Source organism: Gossypium hirsutum, chromosome A12, assembly GCF_007990345.1.
Source record: "Gossypium hirsutum isolate 1008001.06 chromosome A12, Gossypium_hirsutum_v2.1, whole genome shotgun sequence".
Classification (NCBI taxonomy): Eukaryota; Viridiplantae; Streptophyta; class Magnoliopsida; order Malvales; family Malvaceae; genus Gossypium; species Gossypium hirsutum.
In genome coordinates, this window is record NC_053435.1 from 23,332,743 (window position 1) to 23,348,698 (window position 15,956).

The 15,956-nt window shown below is 31.6% G+C and overlaps 2 protein-coding genes across 5 annotated transcripts; one reads left to right on the forward strand and one right to left on the reverse strand.

Moving 5' to 3' along the window:
* The first annotated feature begins 4,824 nt into the window (after positions 1-4,824).
* LOC107925191 (uncharacterized) lies at positions 4,825-8,023 on the forward strand. Its single transcript, XM_016855797.2, has 4 exons — positions 4,825-6,076; positions 6,546-6,915; positions 7,401-7,482; positions 7,584-8,023. Exons 1-4 carry the CDS (start codon positions 5,464-5,466, stop codon positions 7,782-7,784), a joined length of 1,266 nt encoding a protein of 421 aa, XP_016711286.1. The 5' UTR covers positions 4,825-5,463; the 3' UTR covers positions 7,785-8,023.
* Positions 8,024-8,210: 187 nt separating this feature from the next.
* On the reverse strand, positions 8,211-12,239 carry LOC107925197 (heterogeneous nuclear ribonucleoprotein A2 homolog 2). Of its 4 annotated transcripts, none has more exons than XM_016855809.2 (14): positions 12,038-12,239; positions 11,669-11,829; positions 11,485-11,574; positions 11,208-11,273; positions 11,040-11,105; positions 10,856-10,941; positions 10,598-10,643; positions 10,439-10,493; positions 10,086-10,162; positions 9,794-9,929; positions 9,582-9,709; positions 9,400-9,504; positions 8,601-8,735; positions 8,211-8,459 (listed from the first exon to the last, which is right to left on the reverse strand). In XM_016855809.2, the coding sequence occupies exons 2-14, from the start codon at positions 11,684-11,686 to the stop codon at positions 8,394-8,396; spliced, it is 1,074 nt and encodes a 357-aa protein (XP_016711298.1). In that variant the 5' UTR covers positions 11,687-11,829; positions 12,038-12,239; the 3' UTR covers positions 8,211-8,393. The 4 variants fall into 4 exon arrangements, with proteins under 4 accessions (XP_016711298.1, XP_016711334.1, XP_016711306.1 ...); XM_016855845.2 differs by having other exon boundaries at positions 8,211-8,456; positions 12,038-12,193; XM_016855817.2 differs by having other exon boundaries at positions 12,043-12,182.
* Between the last annotated feature and the right edge of the window lie 3,717 nt (positions 12,240-15,956).

Genomic DNA, 15,956 nt, shown 5'->3' on the forward strand with positions numbered 1-15,956 from the left:
GTAGTTTAGCATAGCTTGTAGACTCTCTTTAATAAGTTTGTAGACTCTCTTTAATAACTTTCTCTTTATTTTGAGACTCAAATTGGCCAAATGTGCCATTTGGATCCTAACGATTGATTGAGTGTTGTAGGAACTCGACGAGGGCCAATTTTGAGCAAAAACATCACTAAGGAGGGAGTATCACAATGTCCAATCAAGGGTATCACTATACCCTCAATAGACCTAAAATGAAGAGGAAAATGAAGACCACCTATAGTAGTATCGCGATACCCAACCTTCAAAGGGGACTCCCATTTTGAAATTGACCTTGATATTGCAATATCCAAACCCTAGGTATCGCGATATCACTATCGTGAGGGGAAAAAATGACATCAATGGTATTCCTTGTTCAACCTAAGCACCAATCAAAAAGACAAGCTAAGGGCAATTTTGGTCAAGAAAAATAGGTTAGAATTGTTGATAAAAAGAGCTAAAAATTAGTTAGAGAGAGAGAGGGAGGCCATTAGACACATGTTTTAGAATAGTTTTCCTTAGTTTTTCTCTTCATTTTATCTAGGGTTTAGTCTTCTCCATAGCTATATAACTTAGTTTTCTACAATTTCCTTGGTTTCTTAGCATTTTCTTATGTAGTTAAGTTAGTTATTATTATCACTTAGGTTTATTTACATGTTTAGTACCTTGAACTTGCTTGTAATCACATTTTAATCTCTAATTTAATGTCATTTCAATTTGCTTTCTTTTCATCCATTAAAAATATCGTATTTATTATTTTTGCTCATTTACTTTGCTGTTAGTTGCTTTCCTTTCAACTCTTTCCAAGTAAAAATCACAAATTTCATCTTTTTGTTCAAGTTTTATGTCAATAGCTTTTATGTGTTCTTCCTTTTTGCTTGTTAGTTTAGAAATGGTAATGAGTGGCTAGATATTCTGAGGTTGGTTGATGGAAATGTTTGGTAATTGATTTTTGGGTTTGGGAACTAAATTGCAAAACTGGACTAAATCGAATAGACTTAAAAACAAGATTAACACCCTTAAGGGGAAATTAAGATAAGTGAAATTGAGAGGAGATCTTATTGGGCATCAATTTGATAAGTGTCAGGTTAGTCGATAAATCCGAGAGATAAACTGAATAAATTTGTCTAATTTGGTAAAGGTGAGGCCTAAAGGTAAAATGGAGCCAATTTAGGAGTAATAGCAATTTATATCCCCAATTCGAAAGTCAACCAACCACATGGTAATTAATCAACTGTCCTGTATTATCATATTTGCTCGTATTTGATAGTCTTATAGTTTATTTTCTCTACAATTTGGTCCTTTACAAATTTTTGTTAATTAATTGGTATAATCACACTCTTGAATGACCTGTCGTACTATATCATCTAGTGAGTAGTTTTTTAGACTCTTTATTTGCATGTTTGTAGCTAGAATTCACTTAATCGTCAACTCTTTTGGGTTCGATCCTCGGAGTACTCCTATATCCAGTTGTATCACATCATACCCCCTTATAATGAAATTGCCTATTGCTCCTAGCTTTGAAGTCAAGTTGTTACGATCCCGACTAATGGATCTTGTCATTAGATGTTTCGTAGGAAAACTATTTATCTTATCAAGGCTCTTTCTTCATTTTTACCTCTTCCTCGCAAATAACCTATAATGAACAAGTGGAACTCCTCGAAAGGAATTCCAAGCCTTAAGATTTGTTAGAGAGAATCTTAAATCCCGTAAAAAAATGTTTAATCTTAAATGTTTTATTCACTTTCAAAATCTCTCTTAAATAAAGATTACAAAGTTCAATCGGAAGACTTACTAAGAAAAGAGTTCTAAGAAAACAAGAAATACCCATAATTAAAATCTTTAATAGTTTCCTAATAAAATAAAAAAATTATTCCTAATACCATAAAAATATTGATTTCTTTAAACATTATCCATTATCATTTCACTTTTGCACATCCTATGATTCACATAGGTTTCTCAAACAAATGCGTCAACAACACAATCTCTCAAAAGAGAAAAACTGAGTAGTGTACTATTTTTTGTGTAAAACAAATCCTAACTAAACTAACCACCTAAAAATTTAATAATTACGAACCCTAACATTCCAAGACTCGCCTAAACCATCAGTCTCTAATTTATCTCCTCTGGACAGTTTTAAATTATACACTATGTTATACTGTTTTGCCCAACTCATTGAAATCTTAATAGTTTCTATAAAATTCCAAGATATACCTTGGAACACAAAGAGATTCCTATTTTTCCATATGCTCCATGCTAACAAACCAAAAAAAGTAGACCAAGTCACCCCATTCCCCAAAGTCCATCCATAATTTTCCAGGTTTGCTATAACCCAATCGGAGAGGTTCCCAAAAAAAACTGTAGCTGATAATTTCTTGGCACAAAGTACTTCCAAACATTTTTAGTATCCATGCAATCGCTAAGGACATATAAGATATCTTTAATCTCGTGGTGGCAAACTGGGCAGGACATGCTTTGTCCAATACCCCTTCATACATATGCCTGGTTAGTAATCAATCTTTGTCTATGAACAAGCCATAACAAGAAGTGAACACGATGCGGTCCTTGATACTTCCAAACGACTTTCCCCTTAGTATCTCTTACATCCCACGTATCTGCTTTTAACATATGATATGCACTATTAATCAAAAAGCATCTAATTGCTGTATGTTTCCAAAAGGTTTTATCAGGCGAGCTAGAGGGTGTGGTGGAGGGAGTAGTGTACTAATTTGATCCAATTTAATATATAAATTTTAAATTTTATTTAAATCAATCCAAATTTATAAATCTATACTATTACATTTTTTTCTTGATAATGTTTAATGTCCCTGATTAATTGAATATCAACTTTCTCTATCCATAACAATATATCTAATCATTTTTAAAAATAATTACCAATTAAAATTTCATTTTTTACATTTCTTTTTTCAACCAATGTATTAATATAACTCAATGAATTCATCTATCGGTTAAGCAAATGCCGACCCCAGAAAGAGATAAATTAGAAAGCGGTGCAATAATATATCACTTGGAATGGGAAGTATATCTCTCTATAATGCACTATATTATATAGTTTTAATATGATAATTTTATGTGATGTCTACTTCCTAATTTACAAATTTAGCTTCAGGCCACTGCTCTGCACTCAGCAATATGGGCATCAGTTTACAGCAATATTAACTCATTGGACCACACAATCATATTTACATTTTCTATGGTTTTTAATTAACATTAAACCCTACCTGTTAAAGTTTGCGTTTTTTATTGAAAATGAAGAGTGAGAACAAAAGAAGGGAGTGAACCAACATCCAGAACTTCATTTCCGATCAGTGGGTAAGTATGATTGCATGTTTTAAAAACTGTAAACTAAATTTTCACGTTAAATATTTAACATCTTAATTGAGGTCCCTACATTTTTTTATTTAAAAAAAATCTAAGTTTTGGGTTATTTTGTAGAAAAAATTCAGATAATTTTACTTTGATAATAACATTCATGTCAATCGAATTAAGACTCAATCAGTACTATTATATAGATTTTTTTTACCTAAATGTGTGTACTTTCATTCTAAATAAAATGTATGTAATTTGAGTTAGTGTAAAAAATATATTACTTTTATATTATCCCAAAGTATATGTAATTTAGGCCATTCCAAATAATATTAGAGTTTAGTTTGTTTTTTTTAAGAAAAGTAATATTAGACTATAGTTAAACTTTATAGTATTTCACAAATATATTATTTTGATTGGCTTATTCTCAAAATATAACTATCTCTAATATGTTAGATTTTAAAAAATTATATATTAGATTTTAAAATAAAAATATTAAAAAAAAAGACTTTTGTAATAATTGGATGCTAAGGTTATTATAATTTAGTCGCAAAAATATGAAATGAAGAAAAATATTAGTAAAGGGGAGAAGGGATTAAACAGTGCAAATCTCAAATAAATTAAAATGTAATGAGATTTATCACCTAAGAATGTTTTATATTTGCTTTAAAAACATATATGGTTGGTGAAAATATTTTTTTTTAAAATAATATACTAAATTTTGTCGTAAGTAAAAAAATATTTTATGTTTAAAATATTTTTAAAAAAAATTATCTAATAATGGATATAAGTTTGATAGTAGTAAACTTATATTAATAATATCAATTATGATATGAAAGAAGGGATATTTCCATAATTTCATAATTAAGTTAGAGACCTCATTAATATATTAGGATAAGGGATGGTTTGAACCCGCAATAAATGAATATTTTTAACCAATACTCCTTACAAGTCAAGATTAAAGGATGATAGTTTTTAAGTGAATGAGTAATTTAATATATAGTCAATAGCAACCCTATTTGTTTATCAAAATTTTGGATGTTCCAAAGGAGTGGCCATTATACTTTTGAGACACAAATAGCACATCATATTTAATTTTTTATTAGTATTAATAATATTAGTTAGTGAAATTTAGATTTCATCATTAATAAAATTTACCAATATAATTTCATGTATTAAAAATTATTTTCATTTTATAAAATATATTACTATATTGTAACTAAAAGTTATTATTTATGAAATGTCAAATTTGATGTTATGATTGGAGATAAAAATATTAAATTATAAATGCTGGAAAGATTAAAATGAAATTTTACCTTAAGATGCTAAAGAACGAGGGACCAAAGACCCTTGGATCCGCCTTGATTTGGATATGCTTTTTTAATTTAGAAATATATAAATATTCTATTTTTATAAAAGAGTTCAATTATTGATTATGCCAGGTAAAGATGCAGAAATATTCAATCCCATGAACAATCAGAGATTAAGTGATTTCTTGTATTACAAGGAACAAACAAATGAAAATGGGAAATGTATGGAAAATGTTCTTAAATTTCAATCTTCAAAGTCCAAGTATATGGCCTCCTTGTTCTTGTTGGTCACCCATGGATTCTTTTTCCTTTTTCTTGGGTGGCTTTTCTGTTGTCTTATTCATGTGGTTTTACTTGAGTATCTGAGATTTCAACTAGTAAAAAAGTAAAAGGACTACGTATAAAAACGATCAAAATATCATTGTCTTTGACAGATACTGCTGATAAAAACGTCTAATGCTTACTTCGTCAACATTCTTAGCTTTTGTAATCAATGATTTGAAGCAGTATTTTGGCATTTTTCAATCTCAATGGAGCAACCCTTCATGAGGCTTGTCTTAGATGCAAACAAATCTTTGTACCCAAGGATCGGATAGCTTCCCAAAACAATAAATTAATGTAAAAAAAGGGGTGTATAATTAGCTGCAAACAACAGTAAAAACCAGCTTTCAAACAAATTCTTTCATTGTCTCAATGACCCTTTTAGACAGTCTTACCGGCAAACCGAATAATCAATTTTATCTGTTCAAAGTCTAGTTCTTTGTGGCACTGTGTGAGGTATCAGGCTAAGACTGTTGGGGGTGATTGAGAGTGAATGAAGAAAGGGTCTGTTTCTTTGAGCCATCTGGGTACTTTTCCAAGCCCAGGAGATTCAGATTACCGTGATAATGGGGCGGTGGTGAGTCAAAAAGGTTGGAGTTCAGAGCGAGTGCCGCGTTCGGCTAACAGCAATGGCAGTAGCAGAAGACATATCAGTGCTTCATCTTTGACACCTTTTTACAGTGGAAGAACTTTGCCTTCCAAATGGGAAGATGCTGAGAGGTGGATTTGTAGCCCTGTTTTGGGTTATGGTGTTAGCAAGAACGTAAACTATCATCTCCAGAGGCGGCCAAAGTCTAAAAGTGGGCCGATTGTGCCCCCTGGGATTGCTTTCTACTCCAATTGCTCGCCTTCCATGAACTTGCTTGATGGTGGAGGAAGTGGGACTGTGAGGAATTTGATGGCAGGGTCTCCATTTTCAACTGGGGTTTTGATGGCTGATGGGGTTTCCGTTCATTATCTTGGTTGTAGAGCCGCCGCAGCTGCTGGAGATGTTGACGGCGATCAATCTTGTATGGTGCAGAGTGATAGTAATGTAGCACGATCCGCTATTATACCTGGATGGTCGTCAGATTTGGTCAGTGAGTCTTCATTGCCAAGCTCTCAAGGTATTACTGTTCTTCCTTTGTTTTGAGCTTCATTTGCTTGCAATTTCATCTTAGGCTGATCTGATTATGGAAGTTCAACTACATGAAGTAGGATAATCTAACCCCACAAAACCCAATTTTTCCAAATTGCAAAGAAGATACTCTAAAAGTCAATCCCACTTCTTTTAAATATCTAATCATTACTGATTAATTGTAAATGATGAACTTCTTAAGGATGCATCCGGTAGGTAAACTTTGTTCCACCCACTCTTCATGTCTCTTTTTAAGTATCATAGTTTGCGGAACATAGAGACTAGGAGGCTAGTAGATAATGAAATACGATTAAATTTTAATAGATCCTGTAAAACGTTAGCTTCAAATTGATATTGCATTTTTGTTTGTGGCTTGGAGCTGCTGCGACTGCAATAAGAAGGCTATATCTGTTCATGTTGGTTTCAAACTTCTGATGTTGGATATCAAATTGTCGCAGATGAAAAACTTGATGAAATCAAGGATGCCGAAATGATGCTCTGTCGTGTAGCTTCGCGGAGGGATATGGCTACACAAATGAGCCCGGACAACAGTAGCAGCCACTCATCTACTAGAGCGAGGTCTTCATTCGGCCACTCACCTCCCCCTATCCTTCCTCTTCCTGCCGTGGACAACAATGATCATCCTTCTAAACTGGACGTCAGGGAAGTGCAGATAGACAAACGAGCCACTGTTACTAACCGGTCAAAAAGGCATGGGTCGAGAAGAATCAAGAAAGGCGAGCGGGATTTTGAAGGCTTCTACCGAAACAGCGCTCCAACTTCTGCTTTATCTCTGGATATCTCAGAGGCAGCTACAAGCATTTCAAAGTATGTTTTTATTGCTTTCTTCCTCAAGTTCTGCCTGCATCATCCAGTTAAAACAAGAGAAATCCATAATAAACACAATCAATTGAAATCCGATGAACTCATTTTGGGCTTTGCTTAATGAAGTTTAAAATGTAATTTTCACTAGTTCAAACGGGGACCAAGATCACTACTTTCATATAATATTTGAGTCCCAATAATTTCCTAGGACGTGTAACATTAAATAGTAGGGGCCACTACACTTCCCAACATCCCTGGAAACCATAGTTGGATTAATTTGAGGGTTAGTGGGGTCATTCAATGCTTGGTGTTTAATGTTCCCAGGAAATTTCCAACATTGAGTTCCTAGGTGGAACTGCATGATTTCAGGGGAGCATTAATATCAATATCCAAAAGAAACTTGGGGAGTAGTTGAGTGAAATCAAAGTACCAGAAATATAGAGGATCTTTTTTTTTCTGAAGAAGATCTTAACTTGGATTTTTTACAGGTTGCAAAGAGAGGAAGCAAAGATCAGTGCTTGGGAGAATCTGCAGAGGGCAAAAGCTGAGGCAGCCATACGTAAACTAGAGGTTCACATGCACACAGGATTTCTATTTTTGTCACTTTTTATCTCTATCCAACTGTTTAAACCGTCTTAAAATCTCTTTTTTTTCCTGAATTTTAATATCAGATGAAATTAGAAAAGAAGAGATCAGCTTCAATGGATAAGATCTTGAGGAAGCTGAGAACGGCTCAGGTGAAAGCTCAAGAAATGAGGAGTTCCATATCAGGCAAAGAGGATGAACAGATTCCCAAGACTTCACCAAAGTTTACATTCTTCCATATCCGCATGAGTTTTCTCAGCAGTTGCTTCACCTGCCATGGTTTCTAGTTTCTTGCAAATCTTATGTCCATATCCTCAAATCTTTTCCATCAGGTATTAAGCTTCCAAGGGAGTATTTGTTTCTGGATTTTTTTCCCTGCCGGTTTCTCGGCTTCCCTACTCTTCCATGTAAATTATCTTAAGATTTCTAGATTCGATGGTCCAGGAGACCGCAGCTTTCAACTTCTTGTTCTTAGTGTATGTGATTTTTTTTGGTTCTTTTTTAAAGGAAATGTCATCTTTTATGCTTTGCAATGTCAACTAACTAGAATAGGTTAGCTTATATATTTGCTTTATTGTCTGATAAGTTAGTGATGAGACATAAAAATACCAGCTTAATGTATGACAGGGTATACCAACAATTCCATACAAAATATTTGTAACTTGCATTCCATTGACGGTAAGTTTCAGATGGAAGTGTTTGGTAAAGATAGGTACCACAATGTTAAAATTCATTAATTAGATACTTCAGCTTGAATGTTTCTCTACACAATGAAATGTATGGCTGATACGACATGATTTATAATCAGAATACAAGATACTGATAATGATATCAGGGTCTAGATTGTTCAGTAGTTGACATCCCAAGAAGATCTTCACGCCAATTCCATGGCTACTTTAGTATGGCCGGTACCGCCAATCTGCTCTCGACGGCCTTGCACCCCCCATTGCATAACTCCACTTCTAAATAAAAATTGCACAATGCATTGTAAGGACTTAAGGAACTCCCCCCCCCCCAAAAAAAAAAAGCCCAAAAATAAAAAGAAACAAAAAAAGAAATAAAAGAGAAGGAACTATGTTTCCGTAACACTTATGCATACTCACATCATCAAAATGCAGGCCTCCGTACATCCTACCATAGGAGCGCATTGGACCACCAAAACCTCTAAATGGTCCAACAGGATTCATCATGAAACTAGGGCCAACATCATCAACAGGTGTTGCTGAATCTATTGCAACCTGAACAGCAAGTTCATGTGTAAAAAATTATTAGAGTTTAAATTAACGTAAGTTATGACATTTTTATTGCATTTCATAGAATTCGCAGATAATTGAAGAACAAAACTAACTGTAGACAAGCAGGCTTGCCCGTAAACGTACACTTTATCTTCAATCCTCAGAAAAATTGCGAACCAGATAAGACTAATTAACTTGATTTAACCATTTATTTTATCTTTGTAATTATTGCAAGATAATTTGAAAACCTTTTCAAGTGAAACTGCTATGCTTTCTAGATTTTACATGGTCATAGTCTTTCTTTTTCATTTTTTGGCATCAAAAAAGCATGCAGAGTCCATGATAACCTTAGTTCATAATGCAGTTATCACATCAATTAAGATAACAAATTAAGGTTTTCCAATTAATTCATGATGGTAAATAATAACTGAGTCCTAAAAAATTCAGAGCATAATCTAAGAACTAGAGTTAATTCCCATAACCAGAAAAATGGCTATTACCGCAGGTTATACTTGAACATATTATCAAAGAACTTAGCCTGTTTGACATGCTATCATGCATAAATACTCATAAATATGAATAAAAAGTAACAACATCATGACCAGGCCTCAGATCTAAGGTGGCAATCAAGTGTGAGGAAAGAACATAAAAGCTTGTTTCCTGGTACCTGTTGTCCACAAATCTCATGAGACCTATGAGATACTCTGTCTGCAACTCCATCTTCAGCAAATGTTACAAAACCAAAACCTCTGTGGCCAGATCTCTTGGGGTCCTACATTACAAGAGAATACAAACCATAAGATGGCTCAATTCATCTCTCATTGCTACTTGGTATTTTATCACTTTTACCTTAGGAACATAAACGTCTAGTATACGACCAAATCTACCAAAATAGTGGCGTAGATCATCAACATTAGCCTCCTGAGGGAGCCTGCCAACAAATATCTTTTTGCCCATCCCTCGACTAGACTCCCCTCCTAGTTCAACATAAAGGAAGAGAAGGACAAGATGAATAAACTGTAATTCCATAAATCGAAGTCTCTGCTAGGTAAGGAACCTACTTCCATACAATGGGCCAGGATGGTCATACAAGGTAGGAGCACCAACTGCAGCATATCTAGTTGGAGCAGAAATGTAAGCATTATATGCACCATATCCCCCCTGTGACATTCTATTTATAGGCTTGAAATCATCTTCCTGTCAACATAATATTAAAACAGTGGTATTATCGCCACATATATTGAGTATATTTGTGAAACTCCCAGGGGAATAGGATATGAAAACAAATTTGTGCTTTATCCTAAAACAGGTAATTTGTTAAAACAAAACAGCACTGGCTGTGATTTAACTTGCCTTGGGTGTTGCTCGATCAACTACTACAGTAGCACCTCCTAGTTCATGTGTATCAGCCATCAGATTCTCCACAGAACCTGTACAAATGAATGAGTATTACCCATCTTCTAACTGTCAGACTACAGGAGGGGAGGAAAAGAGCCAGTATACATAACTAAGTTTGAAAAGTAATAGATTATTTTTAACTGCACAACTTAGATTTTCAATTAGAAAAACTGATAAGAATATAGCTCATAGCACTTTTATCTAGTAGACACCAAAAAAAAATAACCCAAAGGTCAAATGCAAGCATGCAAACATTTGATGTAGAAACTTAACTGAAAGGTGCTATGCCAGGAACAGGATAAACTGACCTGCGCTAGCAAAAGTGATAAAGCCAAATCCACGGTGCGCTTTTGAGACTTGATCCTGTGCAATTCATACTTAACAATAATCTAAGAGAACTCTACCAAGAATGCTATTACATGCAACCATAAGCAGAACATAGACATATGAAAAAAAGGGAGTAGTACCTTTGGCATATATAAATCAGTTATCTCACCATACTCCTCAAAATGTCTGCAAAGAAGAATATATTGTTGTTATGTTAATCTTCGCATAACAGACAAATTAACTTATCATTTGTTCTTTACCCTTCGGGTGCAATTAGACAGCTCAAGAAGACAAAGCCATGGTTTGTTGGGTAGAGTTGATAAACCATGTTCGAAGAATGAAGAGCAAATAGTGAAAAAGAAAAGCAATACCATGATTCATATGTTGCACTTAATTACCTCTGAAAGGTTGATTCATCCACTGATAGTGGAATTCTGGCCACAAATATCCTGGTTACTTTCTTCACTGGTGATTTCATCTCCTCCTGTCAACACCGTGAAAAAAATGAAGCTATGGATAAAGAAATAAGTAATCCATAAAAGTTTTCAAATAAAAAGGTATCTACTAAAGTTTATGTTAAACCTTTGGAGTAGCTATTTTAACTTCCAGCAATCTCTCCCCAAGAATATGCTCTCCTGATAGCACACACTGTAGAAAATGAAAAACAAAGCATTATTTTTCTTTATCACACGGTTTAAAGTTAGGGGAGAGAAAGAAAAAAAGTGTGTGAGAGAGAGAGCCGATGATTACCTTAGCATCATTAGCCGATGCAAATGTTACATAACCAAAGCCACGAGATCGGCCTGTGGATCGCTCCTATATAATAGAAAAAGAACATTAATATCAATGAACAGCATAAGAAAAAACAAGTAATTACAGTTTTTTCTACAAATCTTCAACATAACAAAGATAGAATATATAAAATCAGAGAGAAATACCAACCATGCTAGTTAAGTGAAGGAAATTGCAGATTTCTCTAGATATAAAGCAATAAATATAAAAAAATGAGAAAAAGAGGGGGGGGCACCTTCATGACAATGCAATCCTCCAAATCACCATAATTACTCATATATTCCCTCAAACCTTCAGTATCCACTTCCCACGGGATTCCCAAAACCTAAGAAAAGGAAATTAATCAAATTCAAGAAAATAAAAAAAAATCTCATTAACAAAAACCTAACCTTTCATAAAATTAAGAAGGGAAGACTAACCACAAGCTTCCGGTCCATAGAGAAAATCGAAGCACTCGAGCTGAGAAACGAAAATCGTTGAAATCCCTAATACACTCAAAACAAAAGATCTCACAAAGATCCTCTCTTAATAAATCTCTAGCACACACTGTCTCTTCCTCTTCCTCTTTCTCTTTCTCTTCCTGCAAATAATAAGCACACGCTCTTTCTCACAGACAATCATCACCAAAAAGGAAATCAAATTGGCCATCTTTTTTTTTTCGAAAAAATAAAATTTTAATTCAAGGACAAAGAAAGCTCTTCATTGTAGTATTAAACGAGAATAATTATAATAAATAAATAAATAAAAGAGTTTTTGGCTTTCATCTTTCTTTGTTAGCGCTCACTGACCTGACCTGACCTGACCTGACCAATCCAACCAAAACCCCAAAGTTTGCAGAAGAAGATCTCTATCTTTCCCTCCCTTCCCTTCCCTTCCCTTCCCTCGCTCGCTCCTGCTGCTTTGAATCGTTAGTCGTTATCACTGAGAGGCCCCCATTTGCTTTCCTTTGTAGCCGACTTGGGCTAAATTTGGTTGGTTATGGGCAAGGCAACCATGAGCGTCTTGCTCGCACTTCGGGTAAAGTCAACTAAGCTAACTCCATAAAAAGCCCAACCTTCTTTTTTAAATTAAAATGGCCCCAACCTTGAGGAAATTGGATTGCAGCTCTTTTTTAACAACTAAAGCCTATAAATAATTGGTATTTACTGAAATTTAAGGCTAACAGGCACAGCCTAACGCACATCACTCGAATTCGTCATAAACTCTACAATAATTTTATTTATATACCACAATTTTATTTGTTATAGAAAGCTATTATAAAAAATAATAATGGTCGTAAATTTATCATAAACTTCACATCATCAATTTTTTTAAAATAAAAAAAATGAAAATCATATGAAAAAAAATGTGAAAATTAAATAAATAAAGTTAAAAGTTGTATAATAGTAGTATGCATTATTACTTTTATGCATCTTCCTTTTATATTATTTCACTTAGTTAATTAAGAAGTTCATCAATCTAACAAGTTCAATTAATTAATATGAATTATCAAATTAAATTAATTAATTTATCATTAGTTATTAAATTCAAGTAATTAATTTATATATTTATAATGTTCCAAATTTATAGTAGAATATTTAATTAAGGAACTTAATAGTTTATATCTTTAATATCACTCATTAAAGATTATTTCCATTTAATAAAATATGATTAATAGATCATTTTCATGTGAAATTTAATTATTTTATTAAAATAATATTTTAATTAAGATTATTTTTATTTAATAAATTATAATTAATAGCCTTACATATATAAATATCTATAATTTTACTTAAAATTTTAGGCAATATACGGTTATAAAAAACTAATTTAATAAAGAATGCACATCATATCTAAAGATGTTGCTATTATAAGTGAAAATTTGTTACATCATAACTTAAAATAAAATATAAAAATCAGTTTTACTAAAAACTTGGTTGTTATAGTAAAATGCTGTTATAGCATATGATTGTTATAAAGAGGGCTAACTCTATATATATACTATTTATAAAGCACTTTGCTGTGTTGGTGTCATCTTTAACTAGGTCACCTACTCAATTATGAAATTATTTTATTGAACAGTGAAGTGCTTTATAAATAGTATATATATACAATTAGTCATCTCTATAACAGTAATCTGCTATAAGAGTCAAGTTTCTAGTAGAACTAATTTTTTATGTGTTATTTTAACCTATATAACAATTTTTTACTTATAACAGCAACTTCTATAGTTAGGGTGTGCATTTTTTATTAAATTAGTTTTTTATAGCCATATATTACCTAAATTTTTAAGTAAAATTATAGATATTTACATATATAGGTGGCCTTCAAGTAATTAGGATCACCTTCAACTGATTCCAACTCAGTTAGGAATTTATTAAAAAACTTTTATTTTTACAAAGGGGTAAATATTATATTGTGAGGATGTTCAAATGATTTTTTTTTTCATGAACTCTTCCCTCTCAATTTTACTATTTCAATTAAAGACGTATTTAGTATTTATCTCAATTCTTTATAAATTTATTAGATAATAATTTATATTAAATTTATGCGTTTCAAATTGTTTTTAAATTTAATTTTTCAAGACTTATTTAACATTTTTTTAACATTAAAATAATATTGATTTAAAAATTAAATTTTTTGACAACTTTTCAATAGGTAATAAATAATAATTTTTTAGAAAAAAATGGTAAGGAGTTTTTATTTTCAAATATTATTTTAAACTTTATTAAACAGTGGCATCTAATTATAAATTGAAAAGAATTTATTTTTTATCTTTATAAAAATATTGAAATTAACTATCATTATTTTTAGTTTTTCAAAAAAAAAATTAAAATCTTTAATCTAAAACATAATTTATATTTAAAATAATTTTTAAACATTTACTCAAAACTTGAATTCAAATGCAATTTTATTATTAAGCTTGATATTCATTAGAATTCTAATGTTCATTGGGAGTAAAGTTTATATTATTTATATTTCTTACACTACAGAAAAATAGGACTTTAGTGGCGTTTTTAGCGGCGTTTATCAAAAAAAGCCGCAAAAATTATAAAACACCGGCGTTTTTGGTAAAACGCCGCTAAAAACAGAGCAATAGCGGCATTTGCTGCTAAAAAACAGAGCATTAGCGGCGCTTCCGGTAAAACACCGCTAAAAACCAGAGCATTAGCGGCACTTTCGGTAAAACGCCGCTAAAATTCATATAACCCCTAAAACCTTAAACCCCAAAAAACAATAAACACTAATATATAACCCCTAAACACTAAACTATAACCTTTAAAACCCTAAACCCCAAAAAACATCATATGGATGTTGATGTGTATATACATAGATATTAATGTAAAAGCTTATGTTCATAATAAATTATGGAAGCAATACTTAATATTGATTAAATTTATTTTTGGATTTAGGGTTTAATATTTAAGGTTTAAGGTCTATGGTTTAGGGTTTTATGGTTTAAGTTTAATGGCCATGGGTATATAGTATGTTAATCTCAAGTGAATCATATTCAATAATTAAATCCTAAACCCTATAATTAATTATTGTTATCGATAATAGATATCTTGATTTTGATAAAAAAATATTTTTTATATATTAATAAGGTGTTATATTGTTTAATGGATTGAGGGGATATTTTGTGGAAAACGTTTTAAATGATAAGTTTACCTTTAAATTTTATTAATAGTTTTTTGTTTATACTATTTTAATATTTATCTATACTGATTAATTAAAATATATATTTATTTATAAGAACGAAAATCCTCTGCACTCATTTGTGTCTCCACGTTTTTTAATTGTAACTCATTTTCTTTTTAAAACAGTGAAATTTCCTTTATTCGTAAATCAATCTTCTTATTAAAAAGTTGCAACTCTTTTTTTGTTTTTTTTGTTTTTGTTTTTAACTAAGTGTTGTTTTAGTTCCAACTTGTTTTATAGAGTGTTTCTTTATTCTTTTAAGGTTGATGGTTTATGTTTTATGATTTAGGGTTTGGAGACTATAATTAAGGGTTTAGGGATTATGGTTTATAGTTATGTAAGAGATAATTTCCCCCTTTTCCCTAATCCGAATCCTTAAAATAATCACCCATTTTTCCCCAATTGGAAATCCAAAATCCCTGGTAAATTTTTCTTTTTCTAACAATGGTTTAGTGTGCAATTGTATACATGAACTTTAATTTGATCCAGTTCTTGTAAATTATTAACACAATTATTGATATAACATCATTTTATATTTATATATTGCATACATAATAAATATTTATCCAATATAAAAATATATTGATGTATTTATTTTTTAAAATGTGTATGATTAAATCAAATATTTTATCTGTCTATTTATTATTTAACTGGTTTATTTATATTAATTAAAATACAATTTATTTTTAATTGAATATTTAAATTCTTCAGAAAAAATAATGACACATAGAAAAAATTTGAAAGTAAAAACATAGAAAAATATTTGTTAAAAATGAAAAAATTAATTATCATTATAGTTTAGGGTTTATTGTATATGGTTTAGGGTTTTACATTTAAGAGAGTTACTATTTTAAGGTTTATGGGTTATGGGGTTAGAGATTATGGTTTATGGTTTAAAGGCTTGGGTTTAAGGTTTAGAGGTTAGGACTTTAGGGTTTTATGAGTTATGTTCTATGATTTAGGGTTTAAGGGATAAAGGTTAGCGATTTAAGGTTTAGATTAATGTGTTTTTAATTTATATATTAAATT

Excerpts from the sequence above, each read along its gene's own strand:
- LOC107925191 (XM_016855797.2), top strand. The coding sequence starts at position 5,464 with ATGAAGAAAGGGTCTGTTTCTTTGAGCCATCTGGGTACTTTTCCAAGC. Across the intron at positions 6,077-6,545 it reads TTCATTGCCAAGCTCTCAAG|ATGAAAAACTTGATGAAATC; the intron begins GTATTACTGTTC and ends AAATTGTCGCAG. Across the intron at positions 6,916-7,400 it reads GCAGCTACAAGCATTTCAAA|GTTGCAAAGAGAGGAAGCAA; the intron begins GTATGTTTTTAT and ends GATTTTTTACAG.
- LOC107925197 (XM_016855809.2), bottom strand. Across the intron at positions 10,644-10,855 it reads GATGAATCAACCTTTCAGAG|ACATTTTGAGGAGTATGGTG; the intron begins GTAATTAAGTGC and ends TCTTCTTTGCAG. Across the intron at positions 9,505-9,581 it reads TAGACGTTTATGTTCCTAAG|GACCCCAAGAGATCTGGCCA; the intron begins GTAAAAGTGATA and ends CTTGTAATGTAG.